We start from the raw sequence: 26,477 nt of genomic DNA on the forward strand, positions 1-26,477 counted from the left end.
CTTCGTAGCAACCGCCTAGCAACCAATCACAAGTTGTGTTTCATTCCTCCACTACCAATCAGGACTCTGTTTACATTATCATAGGTTGTTTTGCTCTTTCAACGGTCAGTCGGCAGGTATCGTTGTAACGGACAGTCATTTTTCTGCTTTCAATTATTCGGTGGATTATCACATTCCTTTCATCATTATTCTGTGCGTCCATGAGAATGTAAGTACAGTGTGAATATGTTGTCTGTTCGTGGTTTTGGATACATGTTTACGTTTGCAGTGCTTCACTTTGTCCATTAACGTCTAAGTTGTTATTGCATTTAAGTTTGGTATAATTGCTAACGGCAAATATACCGTACTTTTCATACTTCACTTTAGTATTCATGTCAAAGTTACATCCCCAAAATGTGCGTATTTGTCGAATGTTTGCCGTGTGTGCCGACGTGATTCTTACTAGTAAGGGAGTGACGTCACCGCCCACTCAAATCAATTCGGCTCCATTAACCCTTTCCTACCTAACGCACATTTGGAACGATTGGGTTGAATTCTTTCTTCCTATCATTGTACGGTATGTTTGCTTGTGTTGTTTATGTTATTCTATGCTAATATAGAGTAATGTGAGAATATGATGTAACATATTGTACAATTTTAGTTATGTTATCATTGTTTAGTGAATGTTCTCTGCTCTCCTTTGCAGAGACCACACACATACAATCACAATCAATCACACATAGAAAACACAACAAACACACAATCAAACACAGAACACACACACACACACCAACCCAGATAAATAAATAGAACATTATATACAAGTAAGAGTGGCATGAGAGTGTGCATCATTTTATGTTCTGGCCGGACAACCTGATAAGATTGAGGATCCTCTGAATCAGTCAAATACAGTCCTTTCAAGGAGGTCACAAGTTTGGGCGCTATTCCGACACCTCCATTACAGTAATAGTGTCCTTAAAGTCACCGGTACGCCACGCGTCAACAATATTCAATGAGTAAATTTGTGAGTGAAGCTGAGTGTTAGTTACTATAAGGCCAACAACTTTCTGTTCTTTTTCTTCCTCATCTACTTTTTGTGCTTGACTGCCCTCTCTAATTTGAACACGTAAAACCAAGCCTCTATATACTGTTTGCAGTGCCAGCTTTTATTCTGAGGTCATACAAGCGCTTTTTGGGAAGCTCCATGTGCTTGAATTGTCTTTGACATCAGCCATTCAGCCACTGAATAGTGGACCGAGAAAAGCAATGGAGCCTTATGTCAAGATGGTCTTTGCATAGCTGTTGTTGTTGTTGTTTTTTTTCTTTCCTTTGGCTGTGGTTGTACTGTTCCATTTTGCAATAATGGAACATAGCTTTATTTGTGACAAATTTTCAATTGGAAATCATCCCAAACTTGAGAAATGTTTGTTTTGTTTTTCTCCCTTGCCACCATTGCAACACTGCGTGCATCAGCAAGCAAGATCAGTGGAAGAAAACCCACAAACATGGTTCCGGCAGAGCTTTGGGGCGGATACTTTAGTCAAAGTATTAAACCCGACTTGGTCGACTTTTGTTTTCTCAGCCCTAACCAGAAGTGTTGTATTTTAGCCCTGCATACTTGCTTGTGATCACAGTAAACAGAGGAAATTGTTAAACGGTACACTAGTACGATATTTGCGGGAGCGGTTTTTCGTGTTAGCCGACATGAGTCAGGCGTTACAGTTGTGTTTCTGCTACAGAAGTTTTTGTTTGCATTATTTACTTAAGGAATATCAACTCTATCATCCAACATCGGGAAATTCAGTGTAGAACACATGATAAGAATAACAACGCCCTTTGGACCTTATCGGGGCCTATTCTGCTGCGTTTAACAGCAGAAGGAAAATCAGTCTATTTTTGAACTGCCTCATCTCAACAACGGGCACAATCTTCATTTCAATATCCAGCTGTTCCTGTAATGTTGTCTGCTGTTTATCTAGTTGCTAAGATGTTATCTTTAAGTGGCTCATTCCTCATTGGCGTGGGGGTAAAAAAAATACTGTGATGGCAATAAACTGTAATTTGTGCAGCCTTTCTAAAACATGCTCTTTGGAGGGAGCCATAAAAACAAAGTGTGATACTTCAAATCATTAATTCGGGCATAACTGCATGGATCAGAAATGAAGCCATTCAGATGAGAGTCGATACACAGTTACGCTGCATGGCTGCAATGAGGCAAAGCAGCAATGTGTGTGTTGTCAAATGTGAGTGATTTATCAAAAACTTGCCTTTTAACATTTTAAATATAATCACTTTTGAGTGAGACTCAAGTGGTTAACTCACAGGCATACATTCTTTACCTTCTGCGAAAATCAACGTAAGGTTCTGCAGTTAACCAAGTCACAGTAGCTGTGAAAGTCTTCTTCATTTGTGTCTTCATGACTGTATTATACTGCCTCAAGGGGCCGAGCTGCAATCAAATAATCGTGAATAAAATAAATGTTTTACTTTACTGTTTATAAAATACAGTGTTTTAGATTGCTATTTTCTGAAAAAATAAATAAAAATAAAACAGATGGAATTGAACTAAGCTTGTTGCATGTGGTACCAGACCGGATTGGAGCAATATAAATATACTGTACTTCAATAAACTAAATATACTTCACAATATTTCAATCAGATGGATAGTCAGGCTCCTGAGGTCGGTGTGCCATTTGTTTTTTTCTTTTGTTTTTTTTTCACATTTATTTGTTGTAATCTGTTTAGGGAAGTAAATATTACACTGACGGGTGGATCAAAATCTACCTTGGTGAAAATCACCAATGCAGGCTTGGTGGTTTTTACTTATCTGGTTGTAAGAAAATCTCAGGTTCCATCTGTTGTGGGTCAGGTCCTTCGTGCCCAGAATCAGGGTCTTGATTCTCCTCAGGGTGCCAGGACTGTACTTCAGGAGCGTGCTAAGACACATACTCATTACAAGTCTGCGGGAGAGAAGGACAGAAAGATTACTGCAGTTACAGAGTTACTTTCCAACGGTTGTTTCTTGACCTGATTTATTGCCGTGTACACAACAGATCTATTATTGTAATAGCCAGCAGGCGTTTGACCTCTCCTGTTTTCCAGCAGGTTGAATTGATAAAAGCTGCCGATGGGAGGCCCATCCTATCCTTCACGTCTTTAATGTGTGCTAGCAATGAGCTCCTTGGGAATACAACTAATTACTCCACATCTGTATTTATTTGATCCACAAGGAATTATCCCTTCTGTCACTGGCAGAATGCGCTGGCAGCCATAGGTAGCAAGTGATTCATCTCAGCAACACGTCTGGTGCAGTGTAACAACAAAACAGTGGGAAGATCAATAGAAATAAATGAAGAATACTACACCGCGGTAATGCAAAACGGGGTAATAAATGCATAGAAAGACAGGATGTTAAATGCTAATGCAGCAATGTTATCAGATTGAGGTCATAAAAAAAACAATGCACAAACTCTAAAAATGTAGCCGTTAAATGGAGTTAATCAAAACAAAGAAAGCGGGATATGAACCATTAAACATATAATAATTAAATCAAACTATATCCCTCTGATGTGCTTACCCCAAAACAAAACAGATGTTTAATTTCAAAAGCAGTCAATGGAAATGGAAAATTCCAAGTGCAGCTCTACTCAAAAGTAACAGTGCAGTAGTTGGTTAACATCTGCTCTACTACCCCCTACAGGATTACTCACAAACTACATATGCTTCCCAAACCTTATCAAGATAAAACAGTGGATACATAAAAATCTCATGGCACACTATTAAACATTTTGGTCAAAATATGGGTCTGCTTGGTTCAGCGCTTATATTTAACACTGTGAATGGCAATTGTCGGCTGTCAGGGCCAGCAAGACCTTGTGTTCTGAAGTGCTGACCTACATTTACCAACTAAATTCAAATGTCAAAATTTGTGCTTTTCCCATTATAATGGAAATGGCAGTGGTATTGTCTGACTACCTCTCACATTTGCTTGGATGAATGGATAGATAGATAGATAGATAGATAGATAGATAGATAGATAGATAGATAGATAGATAGATAGATAGATAGATAGATAGATAGATAGATAGATAGATAGATAGATAGATAGATAGATAGATAGATAGATAGATAGATAGATAGATAGATAGATAGATAGATAGATAGATAGATAGATGTTATGGAACATATTTCGCCATTATAAAATATGACACGTAGAAGATTAGGGTACATGTACTGGATCAGGCTCCTTTTTTTTTGTTTTAATCAGTCTGCCTTTAAGGCTGTTCGTCAGCAAGGCAAATTGCTTCAAGCTCAATCGCACGGTTCTTGAGGGTATCCTGTCAGAACAAGGCCGCAAAATATGTCAACACCAGTGTTTCCTATCTTCTTTAATTGCCTTTACTCGGAATCCGTATCTCAGCGCAACTACCCCCTGTTGAGCTCGCTAATAGACCTTGGGGGTGGCGTCGTTAAGTCTAATCATACAGAGGTGTAGCCTGATGATTAATTTGGGTTAATATCTCAGCAGGGGAGGACCTGTTGCATCATGTCCAGCCACGCTGGGCACAAAGCAGCAACACCTCCAGGAGTGCACTCTGGATTTCTGCCGGAGCCACAATCCTCAACTGAATCAAGGTAATTAAATGATTGGATTCATGCTAATTAACAACACTGGGGTTCAACTTTCTAATTATCCTTGTTCACACAGCACCCTCTGTAGCCACCCCGAGTGCACATAAAGCATTCCATCTGCTAGTAATTAGGCCCAATAATTTTCGACGCTCGCAAAATGATTTACAATTCTCATGCCTGATTACAGCCTGAATGTGAGCTTGGCGGTTCAGTCGGAACAGGGATCATAGTTTGGGCCGCGTTGGATGCAAAGACAATTTTGTTTTCACTTTATTAGGTTTTAGCACAGTGGGGAAACAACACCTTTGTGCCAATTGCAAATATTTAATGTAATGGCTTTTCATTTGCCTAATCTGCAAATTAAAGGGCAATTGAGACAAAATTGTTCTGTTCCCCGGCATGAGGACAGTCATCTTCCTGCAGAGAATCATTTGAATGAAACCCCAGTTTTTCCATGGCCACAGAGTGGTGAGACAAAAAAAGAAGAGAAAGCTACCTAATGAAATGATGTGGATAATGGTTCACTCGGAAGGCTGGCTGTGTTTCCAGTTGGCTGCCTGGTGCCGAGGATGGAGAGAAGGAGTGATCACACGCACAAATCATCACAATGCTGCATTGCTCAAAAAAACCAATCTCTCTCTCTGGGCAATCCGAAGTAAACCAAGCATAAAAAAACACCTTAATTAATTTAAGCGTTTACTTTAGAAACATCTTCTCACAATTAACCCAATAAGTGAGGTACATGATGCCACTGCCAGGGGAAGATAAGCAGGTTTAATTAACAGACGTTGAATGTTTAAAGAGAGGGAACATGCATTTTGCGCATGTATACACACACAGTGTGGTGCTAAAACTAAATGAACGTTGAGGTGATAATTAATGACATGTTAGTGCTCTTAAAAATGCCTGACCTTGATGAGTAAACATACAATATTTTTAATACACCCCCCCCCCCACACACACACACACACACACACACATTTTTTTAGGTTTTCTTTTACTATGTGCACCCATTTTTAAGGGTTGTTTTATCCAAAACAATAACAACAGTTGGGTTAAATCAGTCCTACTCCAATAGTTGGGCGCCCTTGGGTAGGGGGAAGGCACGAGACGATGCCAGGGGGGAATGGACGAGCTCAGGGAAAAGGCTTTACTTTTCAATGTGAAATGTAATCGCAATAAAATAATAAAATTAATAATAAAATTGTTTTGGTTTTTTTTCAATTTCAGTCCCTCTGATGCACTTATGATGCACTGTCTTTTAGGCTATAACCTGTGTAAAAAAGTAGTTAACAGTTTTTGAAAGTTGATTTAGATTGCTTTTTACTTTTGCTAATGTTAAAAGGGATACAGTTTAACCTCTTCAATCTTTATAGATAATAATGGTAATATATATATTTTTTTTTCCTGGAGTGGCTTTGTAAAGTATAATTGAGAACTTCTGGGTTGAATTCACCCAAAGTTTTGGGTAAACCTTATTTATGCTTAGATCAGGGCTCCGATATATTTAAATGAGATGTTCCTATACATCTCTTGAGACTGAGCCCATTCAATTGTGTCCAATTTGGTGTCCATTTTGTCTCAGCAATACAACAAAGTTAATGGCATCCAAACCCAAACGCATAAGACATCATTGGACTGGCCAGAATGCTCTTTAATGAGCACACTAGGAATTATCGTGTGGCTCAAATGGGTCAAAAGCTATAGACAAAAAATGACCAAATGTTGAAATTTAGAAGGATTTTTGGATCATTGGAAACTTGACATGGATAATTAGACTCAGAAACTAGACTTTGAAGGAAACTAAAATGGTAGCTTGACTTTCTGAAAAAATTATCAATCACTACGAATCTAGAGCTTAAATATTCGTACGTCATCCTATTTGACATAGTAAAGCAAACTAAAGGACCATGCATGGAAACTGATATATCAAAGAACAAATCAATTACAATTATAAATACGTGACCCTATAAAGCAAAGGTAATGAATACATAAACATGACATAGCCATTGCATAGCAACTGATATCTTAACAGGCGGCTATAAAAAAAAAAAAAATATTAGTTTCACCATATGTTCTTGGCCCATGCATCTGCTATGATCGTTATGAGATTTCATGGTACCCTGCGCAAGTTAAAGACACCCTGTGCTGTCCGCTGCAAAGCCGCTCCAGAACATATTTCACAGTAGGAAAAGTGTTCTTATTTAATTTAAAAAAAAAAAAAAAAAAACAGAACAGGTTATCTTCAACTTCAACTTCAGATCAAACAGTCTCAACCACCAGTTGAATTACAAAATTGACGCTGCAGCTTTATGTGTGTACTTTGCTGTACCAGTAGACAAAGTTACAAACTGAGAAGTTTCTTCCAATTTTCATTCTTACTCGGACTCTGGCGTGTCATCACTCATAAAACAGAAGTTTGTGCATGTCCACTCCCCACACGCCTTCCTTGTTCTCCGCAGACCACTGAGCTTTCTGACAGACCACAAGAAGAGGCCAGGTGCTGAGAGATGCTCCGCTCAAAGGCACACATCTGTCTCCTACCAGGCTGTGAAAAGGTGGCACCATTTTTTCTCTTGCTAAAACAGAGAAGCGCACTGGCACAAGTGCGACGCATTCTAAAGGTAGCGCGACTCTCCGAAGGAGAAGGAGTCGGCAGATAGCCAGTGATTAGCAGTTGGGGAAGCTACGGCTGTCTTATTGGCATGCTAGAGCAGGTACGGGCGTCTGTCCTGAGACAGCTGCGGAGCACTCGCCCATAGCGCAGCAATCAAGTGCCTGCTCCTTTCAAAGAATGCTGATGTGCTGCAATCTGCCACTTTCTGCGGCCAAGCCCTCCATCTGTACAATATCACACTGACGGTCCTTGTCACGTCACGTCAGGCGCTGAGTCGCCAAAACATAACTGTAGAAAGTGTGTAAACTATAGCTAAAAGGAATACTGACCTTTGCGATGATGGATGCGTTTGTTGTGACAGGCCCGCTGACCTTTATGTCACTATTGCTCTGCGCGAGAGACCTTTGGACAGCTATTAATGCAGAGGGCTACCATCACTCTTCACACCAGGCTGAAGAGTCTATCCTGCAGAAGGAAGAAGTAAATATGAGTGAAAGGAACAATCATTGCCAATTCATCTTCAGGTATGAGCTACATGCGCAATTAATATCAAAGTATACTCTGGACAATGGGAATCAATGCAAACCTTTTCAAAGTGAATAAGTGAAAAATATGATGCTCCTTCATCCATTTTCTAAACTGCTTGTCCTCATTAGGGTCGAAGGTGAGGTGGAACCTATTGCAAGTAATTTTCGGACATACAGGACAACCTACAGACAAATAAGATTTCTTATCTATAGACGAGTAATGGTCATTTTTTTCAATCAATCCAACATGCATGTTTCTTTCATCTTCATTTATGTATTGACTGGTCTCTATTCCCCAACACTGAATAATGAGAAATGACTAACTATATTTCAACAAAAACATTGCTATTACCGGTATAACATGACATTCTTTACACAAAATGCTGCACAAAAAATGACAAATACCAGGAAGCTCTACAAATTCCTCAGTGATTTTTTTTTTAAATAACACAAGTCATATTTTCTGTTTACTATATCAACATCTGCTGTTTTATGTTGTACTAAGATGCACAGAACTGATAGTGAGAGCAACACTACCGTACCCTTTATGGATGCATAGTGCTTTAACCTACATCCATCTACATTAACCTACAAAACATATTTAAACCAGAAGTGGGTGAAGTTGTGGATTCAAAGGTCACATTTGATTTTTATTAGATGGACAAATGGTCTAAGTATGAAAGTGTATTTATTGCTGGTGTGCCAAAAGAGAACAAAAATTAATTTCACATAATAAATATGTTTTTGTGATAGTTTATGTTCACTTAATTTCATTTTGAAAACCAAAACAAAAATCTCATTGTGCCGCCCAACATGAATGAATGATTTGTTTAGAAAATGAGTGATGCAAGAAAACACCTAACCAGACAAAACTAATCTAATACAATTTGATTTGATGTTTGAAATGAAGGAAGAAGTAAAACTTGACTCATCACACCTTTTATCACCCAAAGCAGAGGTGTCAAATTCATTTTTTATCGTGGGCCACATTGTAGTCATAGTTTCTGTCAGAGGGCCAGTGTGACAGTGAAGTCAAATAAATTTAAGTAAGTGATTTAATTGAAGTTTGGTATTTTAGTCTGAAACTTGAACTCAAATCAGCATTTCGCGGGCCACATAAAATGATAAGGCAAGCCGGATTGAGTTTGACACCAATGCCTATACGATTTTAATACAATAGAAAATTGATCTATTGTTGAAGTTAGCATAATTAGGTTAAATTGAACAATTATGTAAAAGAAATACTCAGTACTCAATATCAATGTCTACACTAAATCAATCAACCTGTCTTATTTATTGAAATATGAGAATTAAAAATACTGACATAATGGCTTTTAATTTCCCCAAATTTGAACGGGGGGGGCGGCTAATTTAACGCATACATATATGTAATATATAAATGATAATGTTTTTACATCACTGGCGAAGCAAATTAAAACATTTTGTTATTTTTCATTTTATTGAACAGGAACGCTTCGTCAGCGGTGAAAGTTCACCGGAGTCCGCCCACCCTCTTCGGTCACGTGACACCAGTAGCTCCCAACGCTTAGCTGTAGCTGCAACATTTTTCTAAAAATGTCAGACGCAGAGGACGCTACGATGCCTCTTCCCTGTGTCGTTGTCACGAGCAGTGACGCGACTTTCAAAGAAGAAGAAATCATAAAACGTGAGTTTTGTAAGGAGACCGTTATCTTAGGAAATTGTAGAAAGGTTGTAAAAATGCTAACGCTAGCTAACATGTTTACCTTTAGTTGCTGGGCATTTGCCCAAATATTCCTCATATATTGAAATTGCAAATAGCGATATTTTTATGATACGGGCGTAGTTTGGAGGTGATCGTTCTAACGTCAAAAACCTTGGCCAACAGACTCACTCGGGTTTACGGGTATGTCTTAATACTTTTTTTTCGTTTTTATTAAATGTTTTTATTCCTGTACAGAAATTGTCGGTTCGAAGACGTTGCCAGAGGCGAGCAAAGGAGAACAAACAGTTGTGTGGTATCCATGGACTATCAACAACAAGTACTATACAGCGGATGTCAGGCTATGCGTCGTCCCCAGCACTTTTCAAATGACGTCAGAGATTGCGCAATCCATGCAGGCTTTTGTTGCTTATTTTGACGGTACAAAGGTATGGAATTTGATGATGAATCATTGGTGTGTGTTTTTTTTTTTTTTTAAGACTGTAAATTACATTTTGCAGAAGGATGGTTTGGAAAAGCTTCATCCTTGGATATCAGTGGTGGAGGACATTGCTCCAGAGGTGCTGATTCTCGTGTGTGATAGAGTGTGTGAAGATGGTACGTTTCCTTCATATTGCCAAAAAGTGTAAACACAATTGCTCCGTGTGGCATTTATACTGGATTCGTTTTTAAGGCGTTACCAGACATGAAGCACAACAGTGGTGTTTGTCGCACAGCTTTGAACTGGTGGAGCTCAATCCTCAGGAGTTGCCTGACGAAGATGGTGAGAGGCACTTCAAACATCAACAAACAAAATTTTTTTTGTCCTCACAACATAATGAAAATGGCCATAATCCAAGTTCAAAATCGCTTTCTCTTCCTGCCGGTAATCCTACCGCATGCACAACACACAAGCATGTAGCCCAAACAGAAGTAAAGACAGAATGCCTCCTAATGCTCATTCTCACATAGCATTTCTTCTTTGCAAGCAGTTATATTTTGTAGCTAATTTATAGTCACTATAATCATTCTCACAGAAAAGCATTTCTTCAATGCAAGCATTTATATTTTGTAGCAAATGTATAATCACTGTATTTACAATTATTCTAACAACGTGTGTCCCAAATCTTATGATATTTGTGTTTTCTCACCTTTTTTGTGCAGATGACTTTCCGGAATCCACTGGAGTAAAGAGAATTGTTCAGGCGCTCAATGCAAATGTGTGGACCAGTGTGGAGATGAAAGATGGTCAGATAAAACCTACAGTCATTGTCCAGAGGTCTTTTCTATTACTTGATGCAACATTTTTTGTTGTTTCTGTTACATAACAGGAAACAGTCAGCCCTTTGGACTAATGAGCAGTTTGGTGGCCGCTCGACACAACCATACTCGCAGCTGTCAAGATCCACAAGTCAGTGCTGCTTTACTCTATATAACATTATTCTCATGTCAATTTAAAATGATTGCTTTCCATTTTTGCTAGTCTTCTAGTCTACCAGCAGAGGGCACCCTTACTAACGAAGAGACTCGTCACAGAGAGGGCGACAGTGCACCAGAGAACACTGTTGTTGGTGAGGAAATGGCCTTTTGTATTACTTGCTATTGGAATTTACTCTCCAGTGGTCATTCTGCACTTGCTGAAATATCAATAGCTCAATATTTTTTAGACTGCAATCTCAACTTTAATTTTTGCCAAATAAGCCTGGTTTTGTGAAAATGCATCACTTATGCAACTATTTTTCATACTCACTATAGAACTCTTACTGGGCACATTAAGCTTACAAAAAAGAAGCATTGCTAATACTTCAAATGGATGCCAGTACTTTACTGCATACTGTCGTTTTATTAACACCTGTTGATCCTTTCAGATGCAATGACAAATTTAGACATTCAAGAGCTTGCGAATCTCACGGCTGGAGACGCCGACATAGATAACTTTGAACGTCTCTTCACCAAATTAAAAGAGATGAAAGGTAAATGAGCTTTAGCATAAGGCACTTTATCTGTATAGTGTGTCAAGTGAGACAATAGTACATTTTTTACCTGTCAACTCACAGACAAAGCTTCATCATTACCTCATGAGCAGAGAAAAGCGCACGCAGAGAAGGTAAACCGTCGTTTCAACTATACTAATAGTCACAGAAGCAAACATCTCAGCTGGGGCCCAATTCTGCATTCCAGGTAGCAAAAGCTTTTTGGACGGCCATTGGCGGCGACGATGACGAGATAGACGGCTTATCATCTGGGGAGGAAAGCTAACGAAAATAAGTCGTGACCCCGTCGACCTATCTTTCCTACCTTTCGTGGTTCTGCCTTAAGGTCCAGCACCTCCTTGAAGGGCTGCTTGCAGTTTGCAAGTGGAAGTGCACATGGACTGTACTGGAGGCAGCTTTGACTCCTTCAGAGTGGCATTACTGATTTAGCAGAAAAGAGGCAACAAAAGGGTCAGACTTTAAAACAAATGATCAAGGAAGAACATTGCATTCATGTGTTTGTTTATCCTTCGGGTACAAGTGTCACAAATATTTCCAAGTGACATAAATGTGCCTTATTTTAAGATTAACTGTCATACAAACAAATAGTGAATATTGTCAAGGCACAAGAGATGAACTGTCTAACAAATAATGAAAGGTCTGAAATGCCAACAAAGATGTTATTGTCTTTAGTGTGTGTGTGAATGGCTTCTTTCATTTCTTTTACTGAACATAAGCCAAAGTGGGTTAACTGTTCATTGTCACATGTAAATACAGCACTGTCACGCACTGTTTCACATTTTGCATTTGAAAAAAATTCAAGGCGCCACCCACACGGAACATCAATGTTGTCAGTCACAAAGCATAATTGCATAAGCCGTATTTAAATTTTTGGCAAAAATTTCAATCTCATTGGTAATTTTGTATTGGGTCTTTTTGCTTTTACTTACTTGACAATTCCAGTTGTTTTTGTTACATATACTGTAAACATAAACATGAAACAGAATATTTGATGCCCCATAATCTAGTATTTCAAAAAGTCAAGATTATTTTTTCCCCCAGTCGTCCCAGGTCTTGAGATGGTGCAGCCCAAATTTGAAGCCGAATGGATGAAAAGTCTAGACCGATGGGACAGAAAAATAAAAGTATGACCCCTGTAAATGTGCAAAACTGGACATTCCAAAATTCATAGCTCATATTCTGTACATCATGGTCTTAATTATTTTTTTAATGTCAAGGTGCTACACATCTACGATTTTCCACAGCTGTCAAAACTATTAATTGCTAAGAGTTTAATTTTCCCATCTGGGTGGAGCTACAAAGCCATTTTGTTTTCATCATGACAACTATAAAATAGAAACTTTTTAGCATGTTTCAGTCCTCAAAAATCTTAATTCTTTTCAAAGGAAATATACCAAAACAATAGAAACCCATGCAGTGGTCGCTGCTCAGGCCCAAAACAACATGTATTAATTTTATTTTTTAACAAACATTGACCTATGACAGGCAATTCTAGCTTATGTGTGGTGCTGGTGAAAGAGCTTTTAAATGTTTCTGCCTGCCACGACGAATCATTGGCATAGATAGATGAACAAAGACATATCCTTTGTGGTAAATAATATTTTGACCACATAAAGGTGTACTGATGAATTGATAACTATTAAATAAATTTTTATTTTAATATTGGCACGGATAAATGGATTTACTTACATTAGTGACGTCTAATCACATTCCTAACTGGTTAAACAAAAAGTCTAAAATAAAAATCTGTATTCTGTGTGTGGCATCCATCCATCCAATTTTTTTAATAGCTGCTTATCCTCATTGGAAGCAAATATTTCACATTCGTTTTACTCTATTTATTAGACATTTTCTGCATAACAAAATAAAAGGCTGTTTAAAGAACACATTTGACTCAGTGACTGAACAAAAGGCATGTACAGTACATTATTACATCAAAGGATCACAAGAGCAGATGAAGCTTTATCTACCCAATGCACTGCGTGAATGATTTCATAGTAGGATCACGTACTGTCAAAAGCATGAATATTCATTGACTTGGAAACTTCAAAGACTATGACCAAAGACAGCAGGCTAAATATACATGCCTTACACTGTACTGTTGAACGTACACTTTTAGACTGACAATAAATCACAAAAACTGAAGCTGTACAGCAATAACAGTAAAAGTGCATGATTCACTCACATACAGAAGGTTGGCCACTGGTTGGTTCGATGCCATAAGACGCTTTGTTGTTCATCCAAATAAGCTTTAACAACTGCAAATCTTGAACAAAACCATGTTGGTGTTTATCATTCAGTCTCATTTGTGTTATCAAGTTGACCGGAGCTGAGAAAAGTCAACATTAAAGCAGGTGTTGTTACTATAGAGGCAATGAGTAATCGACAACTAATCCATTACCAAATTTAGTATTTTTGATTACGAATAAAACAATAATGAAAATTAAATAAAAAATAAAAAAATCAACATTTTCTGTTTTGCTTTTGCTTGGGAAACCAACGATCAATTTTGATCTATTTTGTGACCAAGCCAATATTATACCATTCATTCGTGCGTTTTTGCACAAATAGGAATCCAGTGTTCCCTCATTTTTCGCAGTTAATGCCATGTGTCTCACAAGTTTTCTTAAAAGGCTCGGCTCAGCCAGTGTTGTCATTCCCCACCCCCTTCTCCCACATATACGTCTTTGCACAATTGTATCACTCACAAGCACCTTGCCTGTAAGAGTTGTTGCCAAAACGCCTATATATACTGTATGCCATGACTCTGTAGATGTAGAATGACAAGCAGTGGTTTAGTTTTAAGCAAAAGTTACTTCATTTGCAGTTGAACAAGACCGAGTACTAACAAGCTGTAAGACAGCTTCAGACCCGACGTTAGGACTGAGTGTGGGAGTCTTACTGCAGGACATTGGGAAGGCGCTTTTGTAAAGTGCCAATTTTTTTTTGGGGGGGGTGGGAGAACTGAACTGCAAAAAGTGAAGCACGGGGCGGTGACCAAACACTGCAGTCTTTTTAAAACAGAGGAATGGAAATTAAAACCTGTTAATAACGCATTCACTGATTAATCGACAAACGATTTCTCGAATAATCATAATTCAGGGCCCTACAATAATAGATACACCTGCCTGTGCAAGTTTTCATCAATACATAACTACAAGAAATCACAAGCTATAAATAGTTCTGTACAATCATACGGAGGCAATAATAAAAAATATTTCCATGCAAGACAGTATGCAAAAATAACTTAGAAAATGTCTTTTCATCAAGCAAAATAGTTTTCATACAAGTTCTTTTTTTTTAATCCAAGAAAGAATGGTGCTGATTTTATTTAAAATAGATAAAACACCAAACAGAAGTTTTCATCTAATTCTCATTAATATGATGAATTATGGTAGGGGGGAAAAGTACCTTGTACTTAAAACATTACATTTATCACAATGTTGTTCTTAGTTTTTATAATTAAAAAAGAGTTATACGGGAACACAACAAGCAGTTGAACGCTTAAATTCATAGAATCAATGTTTTAAATTGTGAGAAGCACGAACCATATTGTCACACCAACCTGGAAACGTCAACATTTAGGGGGAGGACACTGAGAAATAAGATCATTTTTGATTAAGGTTTCTGTTATGTTTCCTGAGAAAAATCCATGAAAATGTAAGAGAAGTTGACTCAATGCTCCTCTACCAACGGCATCACTATCAACACAAGACTGTTGCTATGGTTACTCGATATCTCAGCGACAAAAAAGACAGACCGTGTGTGTGTGAAAAGTACAGATAATTCCTGATGGCTGCACGGGGAACACGAAGAAAAAAGGACCATCACATGGGTACACTTAAAGAGTGCAAAGCACATGTGTGAGATCGAACATTGAGGGGTCTTTTTCCTTATCTGCACTGAGAGAGCGAGAAAGTTGAGTAGTCTCGCGGTTGCCTTTAAGACACGCTGGAGCAGTGGATGCTGGGAGAACCCATCTGGGTGAGGACCTTGTCCAGCCACTGCAAAGGACCGTTCAGGTGCAGCTCTATCCAGCAGGGGGTGCTAGTCACTGTTTGACGTCTGCGAAGTAGAAGAATCATGAGTAGGACTTGACACAGATTTTTGGGGGGGCTGAAGCAATTTTTCGGCTCAACAGAACAATGCTTACTAATTACCGCAAATAAAAAATTATGAGACACTTTTTTTCCATAAAAAACGAGAGCCAAAAGTATGGGTGTGTCCTATTAACGGTAACTTAAACATTTAGGTTGTTACGGCATTATTTTCAAAAAAAGAAGCGAGCAGACTGAACCACCACCCAAGTCCATCCTTGTCCACGCACAGAAATATTCCTAAAACAGAGAGGATCATGTAAATGTTGTCACCAGCTGATTCAAATGAGTGGCAAGGTATGGATGCTGTGTGCACCAATTTGAGAAGAAGGAAAGATATTTCATTGGACTTATTTATTAATTGCTGTGATTTGGCATATACACACAATCAAAAACTTGGTGGAACACGGATGCTGCACAACTTCGGGAATTTATGACAGAACGAACTCGAGCTGTGTTGTGAGGAGAAGGGTAAACAACTGTTTCGAGCGCATTCCCCGTTAGACTGGCGTTCACTGACCACTCACAATGTAGGAAATCTGAAACACACTTAAATTAAACTGAAACAAATATATACTGTAACTTACGGAAATGAACACGAGAAAAGTGAAAAGTTTAGGAAGATGCGATTTATTCTTGTTTGCTATAGTTTTTACATTGCTGCCAGTGTTGGTGTGTCTCATACATGGTAATAAAGAACATACTAAAAAAAGAACTTGACCCCAAAAATTTAACAACACTAGCACTCTTGGAAGAGAACTTGGAAGAGATCTAGTCTTTAGCAGACCAATAGCAGACCAGATTTGAAGTGACGCAAGCAGTGATGTGTGTATAGACGTATGAGCGCGGACACATCCAACATGGCGGTCACGCACTCACACTAACCGCCATGTTGAATGTGTTGCAAGGCGAAAGAAATAGCGTAAAGAGGCGACAAAAAAACGTCACGATCTACATCGTAAGTTCCAAAAAGCGTAAGGCAGGGACGTTGTAGACCAGGGGTCCATTGTATAAGGCTTTTTTTCAAGGTCCTTTTTTGCGGGTATTTTTTAATAAATAAATAACTTAATTTTGCAGTCTTATAAATTAAACTTAGGCTGAATGACCCATGATTTTCGACAACTTCCCAAATTTCCACCAAATCAGTCATACACTCCCACTACCACAATCAAATTGCACCCTTTCCCTGATGTTAATTTGAATTTGCTAAATTGTTCATCCCTATTCTGAAGAAGTCATCAAGGGTGCCAGAAACACAAGCAGGATTCTGTCCTTTTGGGAATCCCCCTTGCGTGTGTATGATACACGTTCACCTCCCACTGCATGCCTGCCACATTCTTTTGTCGTTACTCAACCGGCTCATGCTTGCTGTTAGCAGAGCCCTACCCTCCCGGCTTCCTTCCACTGTGTGCTCACAATCCATAGCAACATCGCGGCACCGCTTCTCATTCAGCCAAGAAAGTTGACAGTCATCTTACAACTCAATTTACCTGTACTCAGCGCCCCATCCTTTAACAAAACTCATGCGAATGGTGCACATCCTGGTCAGCTGGTAAACCGCCTCGAAGCCCTGGTTGACCGACTGGGCAAGAAGAGCGGCAAATTCCTGGTTGTTGAAGATTTTCAAGTTGCAACCTGGCAAAGAGATTTTTCACTATTAGCCTCATTTGAAGGCGTACTTGTTTAGTGTTGTGTCCTGAGATTTTTTTTTTTAATGTCAAGTATGTGCCTTAACTCAAGAGGGAAAAAAATACATTGGAAATAGGTATGGATTGATATTATATTCTGATGGTGTGATAACATGAGCAAAAATATTAAGGTGTCACGGTATTAATAAATACATTACCATTCTCCTTGTTTTTTTTTGTTTGTTTTTTTCACAGTCACAGCGTCCCGTCACTTGTTAGCTATTTTAAGACAAACACCACCTCCTTATCTTTCATGCATGCCAAGAATGTATTGATTAAAAAAAAAAAACAGCGACTGCCATCTAATCTTCAGAGGCAGCTTGTTGAGTCAATTTTGCAAGCACTAGTGATACCGAATCACGCAACTGCATCGTGCTTCAATGAATATCTACTGTGATGCACACTAGATTTTGAAAAAAATCCTCTTAAATGATGATGTAATACATTTTAAAAATAACTTTGAATGTGATCACTTGTACCCTTACAAATATACAGAAGGCAAATTCTTTTGACTTATGTTTGCCTTATTTCAATAAGCGTTTTGAAAGCCTTGATTTTGATTGGTAAACTTCATCTAATCACCTCCCACAAGTAGGCGACATCAACAACATTTTGAGTATTTTTTTGGTTTAGACATGCAAACATGTCATGTCATCTAGCATGCTGCTAAGGACTGAAGGGTTTGGACAGGGGTGTCCAAACACTGTCCTCGAGGGCTGGTATCCTACATGTTTTCAAGGTGTCATTTCCCGACACACCCGATTCAAATGATCAGAATTATTATCTTATTATTGAACTCTGCAAGCAGCCAACAATATTCTACTCTATTTAAACATCCCAATAATGTCCCTAACCTTATAGACAGTATTTGGGTTAATAAACATTGATATTTTAAACCCAACAGTAAACCGTCAATCCTGTTAATGGGCCAAGCCTATTTGGAAATGAGGTCATCTTGAAAACGTATACTTCCTCTGTGTGCGCACACACCTGGAGGGATCTTGCAGACAGTCGCGGGGTGCCATCCGTAGCGCTGGTTGCAATTTGGACTCTGGACAAAGATGGCGCTGTCACTGAGACACTCGGCAAACACTTCCCCACCAATGTAGTACAACCTAACACCCCGTCCTGAAAAAGGTATGATAGAACATCACATCACAACTCCAAAAAACAAACTGGTTGATAAAATAAGCTGCTTTCCAAGACCCTAGCTGACAGTTACCTATATGTCTGCGTGTGATCTCTACAGCCGAATTGCGGTTCACGTTGGACAACAGGCCCAAACAGAAGCGCTCAGAGTTGGAGGGGTCAGTAAAGCCATCTACCGTGAGGGAGGGCTGGGAGGCGTGGAAAGTCTCCCCGACACGCTGGTTGAGCTCGTAGTAGGAGATGGAGCACCAGAAGGCCGACTCGCAGTACGTCACAGGCTGGAGGTCTGTGAGATGACCAAATGATTTAATTGTGAAAATGCGCACCGCAGACAACAGTTGCCTTTGATTTGGCTTCCGCAGTTCTTTCCCATGACCCCAGCCTGGAAGGCATAGTCATGACATTGCTTATTTAGTTTTTGTTTAAAACGCTGACCTCCATGTGGCTTTGCACATAGACTGAATAGCCCGGCAACCGGATATTACCATTATTGCATTACCTGCGGCTGTCTCTACCTGGTCTCGCTGCAGACTTGAACGCAACACAGACAATGACCCCCATTCATAGCACATTTTAATACTGGCTGAATGCCAAATGCGCATTAGAAGTCTTTGAAGGGATTTGGGAAAGACTATCGGAAGACAACGAAAATTGTCCAACCTATACTATTACAATTTAAAACAAGACATTATCCACCCCTGTTATGTTTTATCCAATACTTTTCCTTCAACAGTCAGCATGGGTGCGTCTTTATTCAGCTGAACCAATCCCAAATATGTATATATATTTTTTGAATGAGGAGTCTTTTTAGGAGACTCGTGGCTTGTTTGTTTAAAGAATAGTTATTTTAAGAAAAGACCAGGCTTTGTGTGCGACTGAGGGATTGGTGTTTCTTTTCTTTTTAATTGAGTGTGAATTACAAACTGTTCTGCTGCTGTGATGTCACATTGTTTACACTTGCTGCTAGCCCAAGCTATATAAATCAGTGTCGTGTACCAAACCGTACCAATGAGAACTCAACCGTACCAGTTGGTGGAAATGTGGCCGTAGTAAAGCTCACCTGGTATCAGCGCTTGTTTTGGCGTAAAGGCGACATCTTTTTGTTCAAGTGGGCAGCGCACCTGGCTACTAACCTTCTAGACCAGAGACTTCTAATTAAGGACATGTGACATGCACTCCACAAGCCAACACATTAAGTACACCTACACATTAATGCCTGAGAGTAGCTATTAATAGCTACAGTACACAGTTCAACCCATGTAACTAAATAAGGTTACCAACCTATTTCAAACATGTGAGTGTGATGCAGTACTACACTATCGTGTCGTGCCTCAGAAAGTATCGTTGAAAAGTTCAAAATGAATTCTGTTCTAATAAATACGTTGACAGTGATTGCTTAAATAAATTATATAATGGTAAAAATAATATCTGTGCATGCTTACCAAGATTGTTTGTGGGTGACACGGGATTGGGCGACAGGCTGGGTGAACCTAAAAGACAGAACAATATGCCGGCTCCACTTAGAGACTGAGTTCATCATTAAGACTGTGGCTGAAGTTGTGTTTAAAGTGGACTCACTTGTATCCATGCTGTGGTTAAGTTGGTGGTCGCTCGTCTCGCCATCCTCACTCAGGTAACCTGGTGGTGGGGTGTCTGGAAATAGAACCCAATAAAAAAACTAAATTAAAAAATGAGTGCCCTGAATGAATTAATTAGAAAGATCCATCCATTTTACATCTAAGGACTTGGACTGTAGCCATTGAGTATTTTTGATATTCTGCAGAAAATCCATCTTGATTATCGAGTATTAAGATGAAAATAAAAAACATATGTACGTTGTTTTCATTGTAAAAAAAAAAAAAAAAGATAAACAGAGAAGACCAAAGAATACATTTTGGAAGACCAACTTTATTTTTTTTAAATCTTGAATTTAAACAGTGCATGGCAGCACACTACTTTGCTCTCTATAAACATGAGACTTTGGACAAATCTCTCCCCATAAATTTTGGTCTACGAGACAAATTTGCTGGCTGAAACAGCATACAGTTTGTTCCAGCATATTTATTAAAAAGTGATCAATAGGAACGTCAACTGTGTCACGCAGTCCACATCAAAGTGTGTGGAGTTATTTATGTCTATAACGACAGCCTATATGGCACACTCGTGTGCTGCTAGCTATTGGCTAATTCGCAATACACACAACTAGAACGGAGCCCAAGCCTTTGGAAACACTGGCAACAGTTGCTGTCTGTCAATCTCAGTGTAATTAAGGTGTTTATTAGCGGCCTGAATCGGCAATTGAACATGATGCCAAAAGAACATTGTGTTATTTGAATCAGAAGATGGGAACAACAGTTGCAGTAAGAAAAACTATCCAGGCCGTTACACTGAGACATGCTACCTAGATCAACTTCAAAATAAAAGCGTACCAAGTCTTTCTTGTTCATAAACAACTTGGTAGATTAAAGCTTATTATGAAGTTGGCCATCTTACGCCTTTCTGTCATGCAGACCAAATGAGGGAGTATCTTGGGCAAGAACAAAATGACTCAAGTATTTTTTTTTTTTTTTAACTGAAGTACTTGAAGTACTTGAATTACTTGAGGACTTGTTTCATGCCTATTACTAACTAATTACAAATCATCTTGCCGGACGTTACAAGACAGTAGGTGCAGTAGGTGGCAGTATGCACCCAAACATTGTTTGCGATCCGCCATTAAGTGAAAGAAAGAAAAAAATAAAGTGTGCAATGGAGTACACAGGAGTAATATAAGATGTTCCAATTACTTTCAAATCAGGTATGTGGCAACATTTTGTTTTTATAATTGAGGGAAAGGACAGCAACACGTTGACTGATAAGACAAAGACAGTTTGTAAACACTGCAAAATATTGCGCCATACACAGCACCTAACAAGAGCTGCAAAGGCATTAGCAATGCTACGACCAAAACCTGAAGCCAACCATTCCTTCAAACAGCGCCTCCAAACAAGCAAGCGACACTAACACAATAACACATTGCAATGTGTACATCGAGCTTGATATTAAGCCATTTTTACGTGTGTCAAGTTTTGAGAAGAGAGAAATATAAATGCCTTCATTCTTCTGTGGGCAACAAAAGACTTTCTTCTCACCAGGTATGTAATTACTCTGTGGTTCAATGCCAGCAGGGAAGTTTGTGTTTTCAGGAACGGAAGGACTATAGTCATCCAGCGGCGGGAACTCTGCTGGGATGTCTGTATGTCGTGGTACTAGAACAGGTGGCAAAACTGAAGGGACACAGGAATTTTCATCAGGGTCCAATTTTCCGTTTTGATTACATATTTGAACCAAGCCATGGCAAACTTCACTCACTTGGCGTCTCCACCCTCTGGTAGTGATAGGGGTTCACGCACACTTCGTCTTTCTTCGTATGGAAAGCGTATTCGCACTGGTCGACGGCCCGCAGCTCGTGATGCGACTGCAGGTCGGGCCAGCGCCACAGGCGGCAGTAAATCACGTGAGGAAGCCCTTTTCTGTGCGAGACCTGGAGACGGCCGTCTAATGATCTGAAACGTGACAACAACAAAAAGAATGTCACAGTACACCCATTTCATTTTTGGAGAATTTCAAAATGAAGGAATTTCATATCAGCTTCAGTTGCACTGATGGTGTTATTGTATCACCCCTCTGAATTGCTAACCAATAGTCTTCAATGTTGTGGGGATTAGGCTCTAGTATAATATGTTAAAAAAAGAAAAGATTTTGAATAATATCCAATACAATGCCTCTAGGCATGCAGTCAACCATGCTACTACTACTCATCACAATTATCATTTGTGGTTTTGAATGAAAATTCCAACACAATGTATTCCTTGATGCTGCTTGAGTTTCTTCACCTCCCTAGGACAGGCATTCATCTCCCTATATAGTCACACACAATTGTTTTTCACAATAAACACCTTTTTACCTCGTGTTATTTCAGCAAACAATGTCAAAAAGTTATGTTTTCTAAGGCCCCACTTATTCATAAACAGTACTATGATTAATATTGCATTTGTGTAAATGAATCCATTCCTTTTTATCCATCTCAGGCTGCAATCATTTTGACATTTGCCGTCAAATGAAAATCATAATTACTCAGGCTCAGTTTATGAACATCACATTTCTAAACACAGAAAACATGTGAGCAACTGTGATGTCATTTTTGATTGACAGCAGCTGGCATAACGGTGGCACATAGAAATGGATAGAAACAAGTCAATTTTACTGCTTATTTTATATTCCACAAATACAAGATGAATCTGAATACTCTGTTTCGACTAGTTGGGTCAAACAAAGCATATTTTTCTACATGTGTTTTTTCCATTTTAAATGTGAACTCTGACAACACCTCTGGCCTCAGTTGATCCACTTCATATGCTGACAAGCCCTTTACTCCACATTAAAGGGGAAATAAATGTGAATATTTGGAGTATAAAACAAATAATCCCCCATCATGTCACCCGCAGACAGCTGCGATTCTCTAAACCTGCAGCATCTGACCCACAATCCAAACAGTAGCCCACACCCTTCCACAGCCTGGAGTGCATTTCCACCCAAAAAAGCTATTTTAATGTCAGCTACCACCCACATTCTGAGGGAGGCGTACAACAGGGGGGATTCCCAGTTTATAGTTCAGGCCCCAGCAGAAATGAAAACCTGTCACATTTACACAAACAATTCACTTGTACAACTTTAAAAATATTGTGAAATATAACCAGCCTTTTATTACTATCCAACCATTACATTTTTCTTTCTAGGTATTCAATCTTAATGCTCAGGCCTCACCATTGGTGGTTTCATTTTCCAAACTATACAAAGTCCAGTCTAAACATCCCCTGCGTCATTCTTTTAATAAATAACAATACTTTTAAAAAAATAGTTTAGAAAATTGCCAAACAAAACTTGAATGTTTCTCCACACTTTTGAGGTAGCACGCAAATTGCTTTTGCCCACACAAAGAAAGTAATAATTGACATTTGCAAACAACTAAATAAGAATAATTTACTTAAGTCTGCATATGCAAGCATACGGACAATTAGACAAACAATGAGAAATAAGTAGTTCATATTAAGCATTCCATATGCAGCGCTTTTGGCATAAAACAATGAAATAGCCCCGGATTCTCCTAGAACGTCACCCCACGAAACCGAAGCATGTTTTTACCTCATCAATTTAAAGTCCATAAAGGCTCGTAAACGCAACCTACTAATATTCGTTTACATAGATATATTAGCAATGCTAAAGCTATTAGGCTAACTAGAGGACAGGCGCTAGCTGTCATTAGCACTAGCTTAGCTAGTATTCCGTTTCCTTACCTTGGTATCGTTAAACATTTGGTGTTGACATTCTGTGTGGTGATGGCCTTTTCCAACTCGTCCAACTGCCCGGTCTTTTTCAACTTCTTCACCAGACTTTTAACTGCCTTTTCGCACCATTTCTCCTCTTGGCCATTCTGCTCCCCCTTCTTCCAGCCGAGAAGCCGCTTCACTATGGGAGGCGTGAACGGTAATATGGACATTTTAAATATCGAAATTAATCAACACTGACTTAATCTCAAATCCCCAATATTAGGTTAAAAGAAACACCGCCAGTTTGTTTTCGTTCGGTGAGCCAGTCAACTAAATCGTCAGCCTGACCGGACTACCTAGGGCACACGGATGTGTCCAGGAGGGGCTCACGCTCACGTCTCTGTCCGCTCAAGTTGAAGGAGCGTCGGTCTGAGAGGAGCAGAACGTCCGCTTGTCTGCCCCTCCTCCTCGTCCTCCTCCATCAGCCGATCATCCCTCACCTGCACCCAGCTGCCAGTACATAAACACACGGACGGTTATGGAGTTTTTATTGCTAGTTGTATGAAATAAATGCTATTATAAGTAAAATATAAATCGTGTCCAAGCATTATTTTCGACGTTGATATTTGCTTCACTGTATTGACGACTGAATATGATATAAATTCATTCACATTCGCTAAACGTGTTTTTTTTTTTATTTCTCCTATATGTCTTTATTGAACACGTTAACAACATATAGTCACCTGTGAATCTTTCCAAATCAAACAATTCCCCTACTACTCCTATAGCCATTGCTTCTTGGGTGATAAACTTTGTTCCATTCCCTTATAATGTTTTTTTGCTGGGTCCAAACATTGCAGACACGAACTTTTATTTTGGAATACAATGACAAACTAATAATTGAATCAAGTTTTAAAAAAGGTGAATCAAATTATCTCAGTGATCATGAATCACTGCTCAAGGGCAATATTTAGAAAGGCAGCCAATTGGTCTCCATCCTTATGTTTTGTGTCTTACCATCTAACCAACAAATGATCCCCCGCAAGAAAATTAAACTTAGCTCCACTTGAACCAGAAATTCAACACTGAAATATGTTCACATGAAAAAATTAAACCATCAAAGGAAATGTGCACTTGTACTCAAATGGGCCAACAGGAGTCAGACAGCTGGTGTGGAGAGATGTTGCGTGTGTCCTTGTGAGGGGATTTTCGGGGGGTTGTGCGAGACTGGGAGGCAGATGGGCCACAGCGGGTCGAGGAAAAGTCTTACGGAGCGAGTGAGGAATGATTTGGGACAAAAGACCGGGTGGCCGTGTGAATAAGTAATGAGTACACACAATCGTATGGGTAACAATGGCATTGTGATGGAGCATTCAAGGGCAACGTGGGAAACAAGGAACAGGCGATCAGCTGGGCTGCCGTCACAACAATACTTTGACAAGGATCTATCGTCAATTAGAGAAAATATATCCTTTATGTCTGTCTCCACTTAGAAACATTATTGTGATACAGTAGTTTATAATAGACATACAGGCACAATACTAGCATAATTTGATGTACAGTACACTCAAATGTTGGGTTCAAAACGGACGGATAATCTATTTGGGTCAGTTTCACCCAACTTCCTGAGTTGTTCTGTAAAATGACACTTTTTTGCTAGTCCAAATATTCAACCTCCTATGCTGGGTATAAATAACCCAGCATTGGCTGGGTTCCATTTGTATCCAGCGCTGGGTTAGCTCTTTCACCGGAATTTGCTTACTTTTAACCAAAAGTTTAATCCAAATGACCGCAATTACTTCTTGCCACATTTGGATTATGTTCCAAAATCTGCTGTTCATTTTGAAAACACATGACCCTTTTCCATGGTCATGTCCCTCGCTTACTACTGGCATTCTGCCATCACCAGATAATGTATCCCCAAATACTATACAGTATAGCTCTCACCTTTATCAGCGTAAACCTTATACCATGCCTCCAGCATACCTCCTGGTTTGATTACTGCTTGGAGGGTAAATTCTCAGCAGACATCAGCATGTCGATGATGCCTTTTAATAAACATAGGGTATATGCAGCTAAGGGAATAAACACTCCTAGTCACTATTGGACTGGATAACATAAACACACACACAATAAATATATATACAGTATATATATATATATATATATATATAATTCGAAAAATATGAATTTCTGTCCATTTTCTTTACCCGCCTATCCTCACTAGGGTTGCAGGCTTGCTGGTGCCTATCTCAGCTGACTTCAGGCAGTAGGCGGGGGACACTCTGAACTGGTTGCCAGCCAATTGCAGGGCACACAGAGATGAACAACCATCATGCACCCAGTCACACCTAAGGACAAGTTAGTATTTCCAATACACCTGCCATGCATGTTTTCGGAATGTGCCAGGAAGTCAGAGTGCCCGGAGGAAACCTACGCAGGCACAGGGAGAACATGCAAACTCTACACTGAAATTGAACTCGGGACTCTGAACTGTAAGGCAGACATGCTAACGGTTAGCATGTTGGTGGTTAGCTAGTGGTTAGCTGCTAGTGGTTAGCAGCTAACCACTAGTTCCACCATGTCGCCTTGAAAAACAGAAAATTACCTTTAGTATTATAAAAAATTGAGGAAAATGCTATAAAATGCTGGAGTGGAGCCTTCCACGCAGGAAGGGGGTTGAGGTGGATTTGAGCATGTAATGTTAATTATGGTAACATAACACCCATGACGTTTCTTCACTTTTTTCAAACAGTTGAAAAGAAACCTGCATCAAAATGGATCCCTGTAGTTTAGTTGGGTAT

At 39.3% G+C, this 26,477-nt stretch overlaps 2 protein-coding genes and 1 long non-coding RNA gene across 4 annotated transcripts; 1 reads left to right on the forward strand and 2 right to left on the reverse strand.

The window, feature by feature from the left end:
* Positions 1 to 6,371: 6,371 nt before the first annotated feature.
* On the reverse strand, positions 6,372 to 11,831 carry LOC148422435 (uncharacterized). 2 transcript variants are annotated; one of them, XR_015865834.1, is made up of 3 exons: positions 7,815 to 11,831; positions 7,558 to 7,693; positions 6,372 to 7,159 (listed from the first exon to the last, which is right to left on the reverse strand). It is a non-coding gene; the product is annotated as an uncharacterized LOC148422435 (long non-coding RNA). The 2 variants fall into 2 exon arrangements; XR_015865833.1 differs by having other exon boundaries at positions 6,372 to 7,467.
* Positions 9,237 to 12,101, forward strand: aagab (alpha and gamma adaptin binding protein). The gene is made up of 10 exons (XM_088416500.1): positions 9,237 to 9,421; positions 9,695 to 9,885; positions 9,958 to 10,054; positions 10,131 to 10,220; positions 10,601 to 10,684; positions 10,768 to 10,847; positions 10,920 to 11,007; positions 11,305 to 11,409; positions 11,494 to 11,543; positions 11,618 to 12,101. The coding sequence occupies exons 1-10, from the start codon at positions 9,331 to 9,333 to the stop codon at positions 11,693 to 11,695; spliced, it is 954 nt and encodes a 317-aa protein (XP_088272626.1). The 5' UTR covers positions 9,237 to 9,330; the 3' UTR covers positions 11,696 to 12,101.
* Positions 12,102 to 13,253: 1,152 nt separating this feature from the next.
* smad3b (SMAD family member 3b) lies at positions 13,254 to 24,138 on the reverse strand. Its single transcript, XM_088416499.1, has 9 exons — positions 23,701 to 24,138; positions 21,716 to 21,909; positions 21,496 to 21,630; positions 19,943 to 20,017; positions 19,807 to 19,854; positions 18,438 to 18,650; positions 18,206 to 18,343; positions 17,018 to 17,162; positions 13,254 to 15,495 (listed from the first exon to the last, which is right to left on the reverse strand). The coding sequence occupies exons 1-9, from the start codon at positions 23,901 to 23,903 to the stop codon at positions 15,372 to 15,374; spliced, it is 1,275 nt and encodes a 424-aa protein (XP_088272625.1). The 5' UTR covers positions 23,904 to 24,138; the 3' UTR covers positions 13,254 to 15,371.
* Positions 24,139 to 26,477: the final 2,339 nt, after the last annotated feature.

This window comes from Hippichthys cyanospilos, chromosome 6 (genome assembly GCF_059441005.1).
Source record: "Hippichthys cyanospilos isolate Australia breed blue-spotted pipefish chromosome 6, RoL_Hcya_1.0, whole genome shotgun sequence".
NCBI lineage: Eukaryota > Metazoa > Chordata > Actinopteri > Syngnathiformes > Syngnathidae > Hippichthys > Hippichthys cyanospilos.

Coding starts and splice junctions, on each gene's coding strand:
- aagab (XM_088416500.1), top strand. CDS start 9,331: ATGTCAGACGCAGAGGACGCTACGATGCCTCTTCCCTGTGTCGTTGTC. Junction 10,055..10,130: donor TGATAGAGTGTGTGAAGATG/GTACGTTTCCTT, acceptor TTCGTTTTTAAG/GCGTTACCAGACATGAAGCA. Junction 10,848..10,919: donor GCAGCTGTCAAGATCCACAA/GTCAGTGCTGCT, acceptor CATTTTTGCTAG/TCTTCTAGTCTACCAGCAGA.
- smad3b (XM_088416499.1), bottom strand. CDS start 23,903: ATGTCCATATTACCGTTCACGCCTCCCATAGTGAAGCGGCTTCTCGGC. Junction 21,910..23,700: donor AAATGTTTAACGATACCAAG/GTAAGGAAACGG, acceptor GTCACGTTTCAG/ATCATTAGACGGCCGTCTCC. Junction 18,344..18,437: donor GATCACACGCAGACATATAG/GTAACTGTCAGC, acceptor TACCTTTTTCAG/GACGGGGTGTTAGGTTGTAC.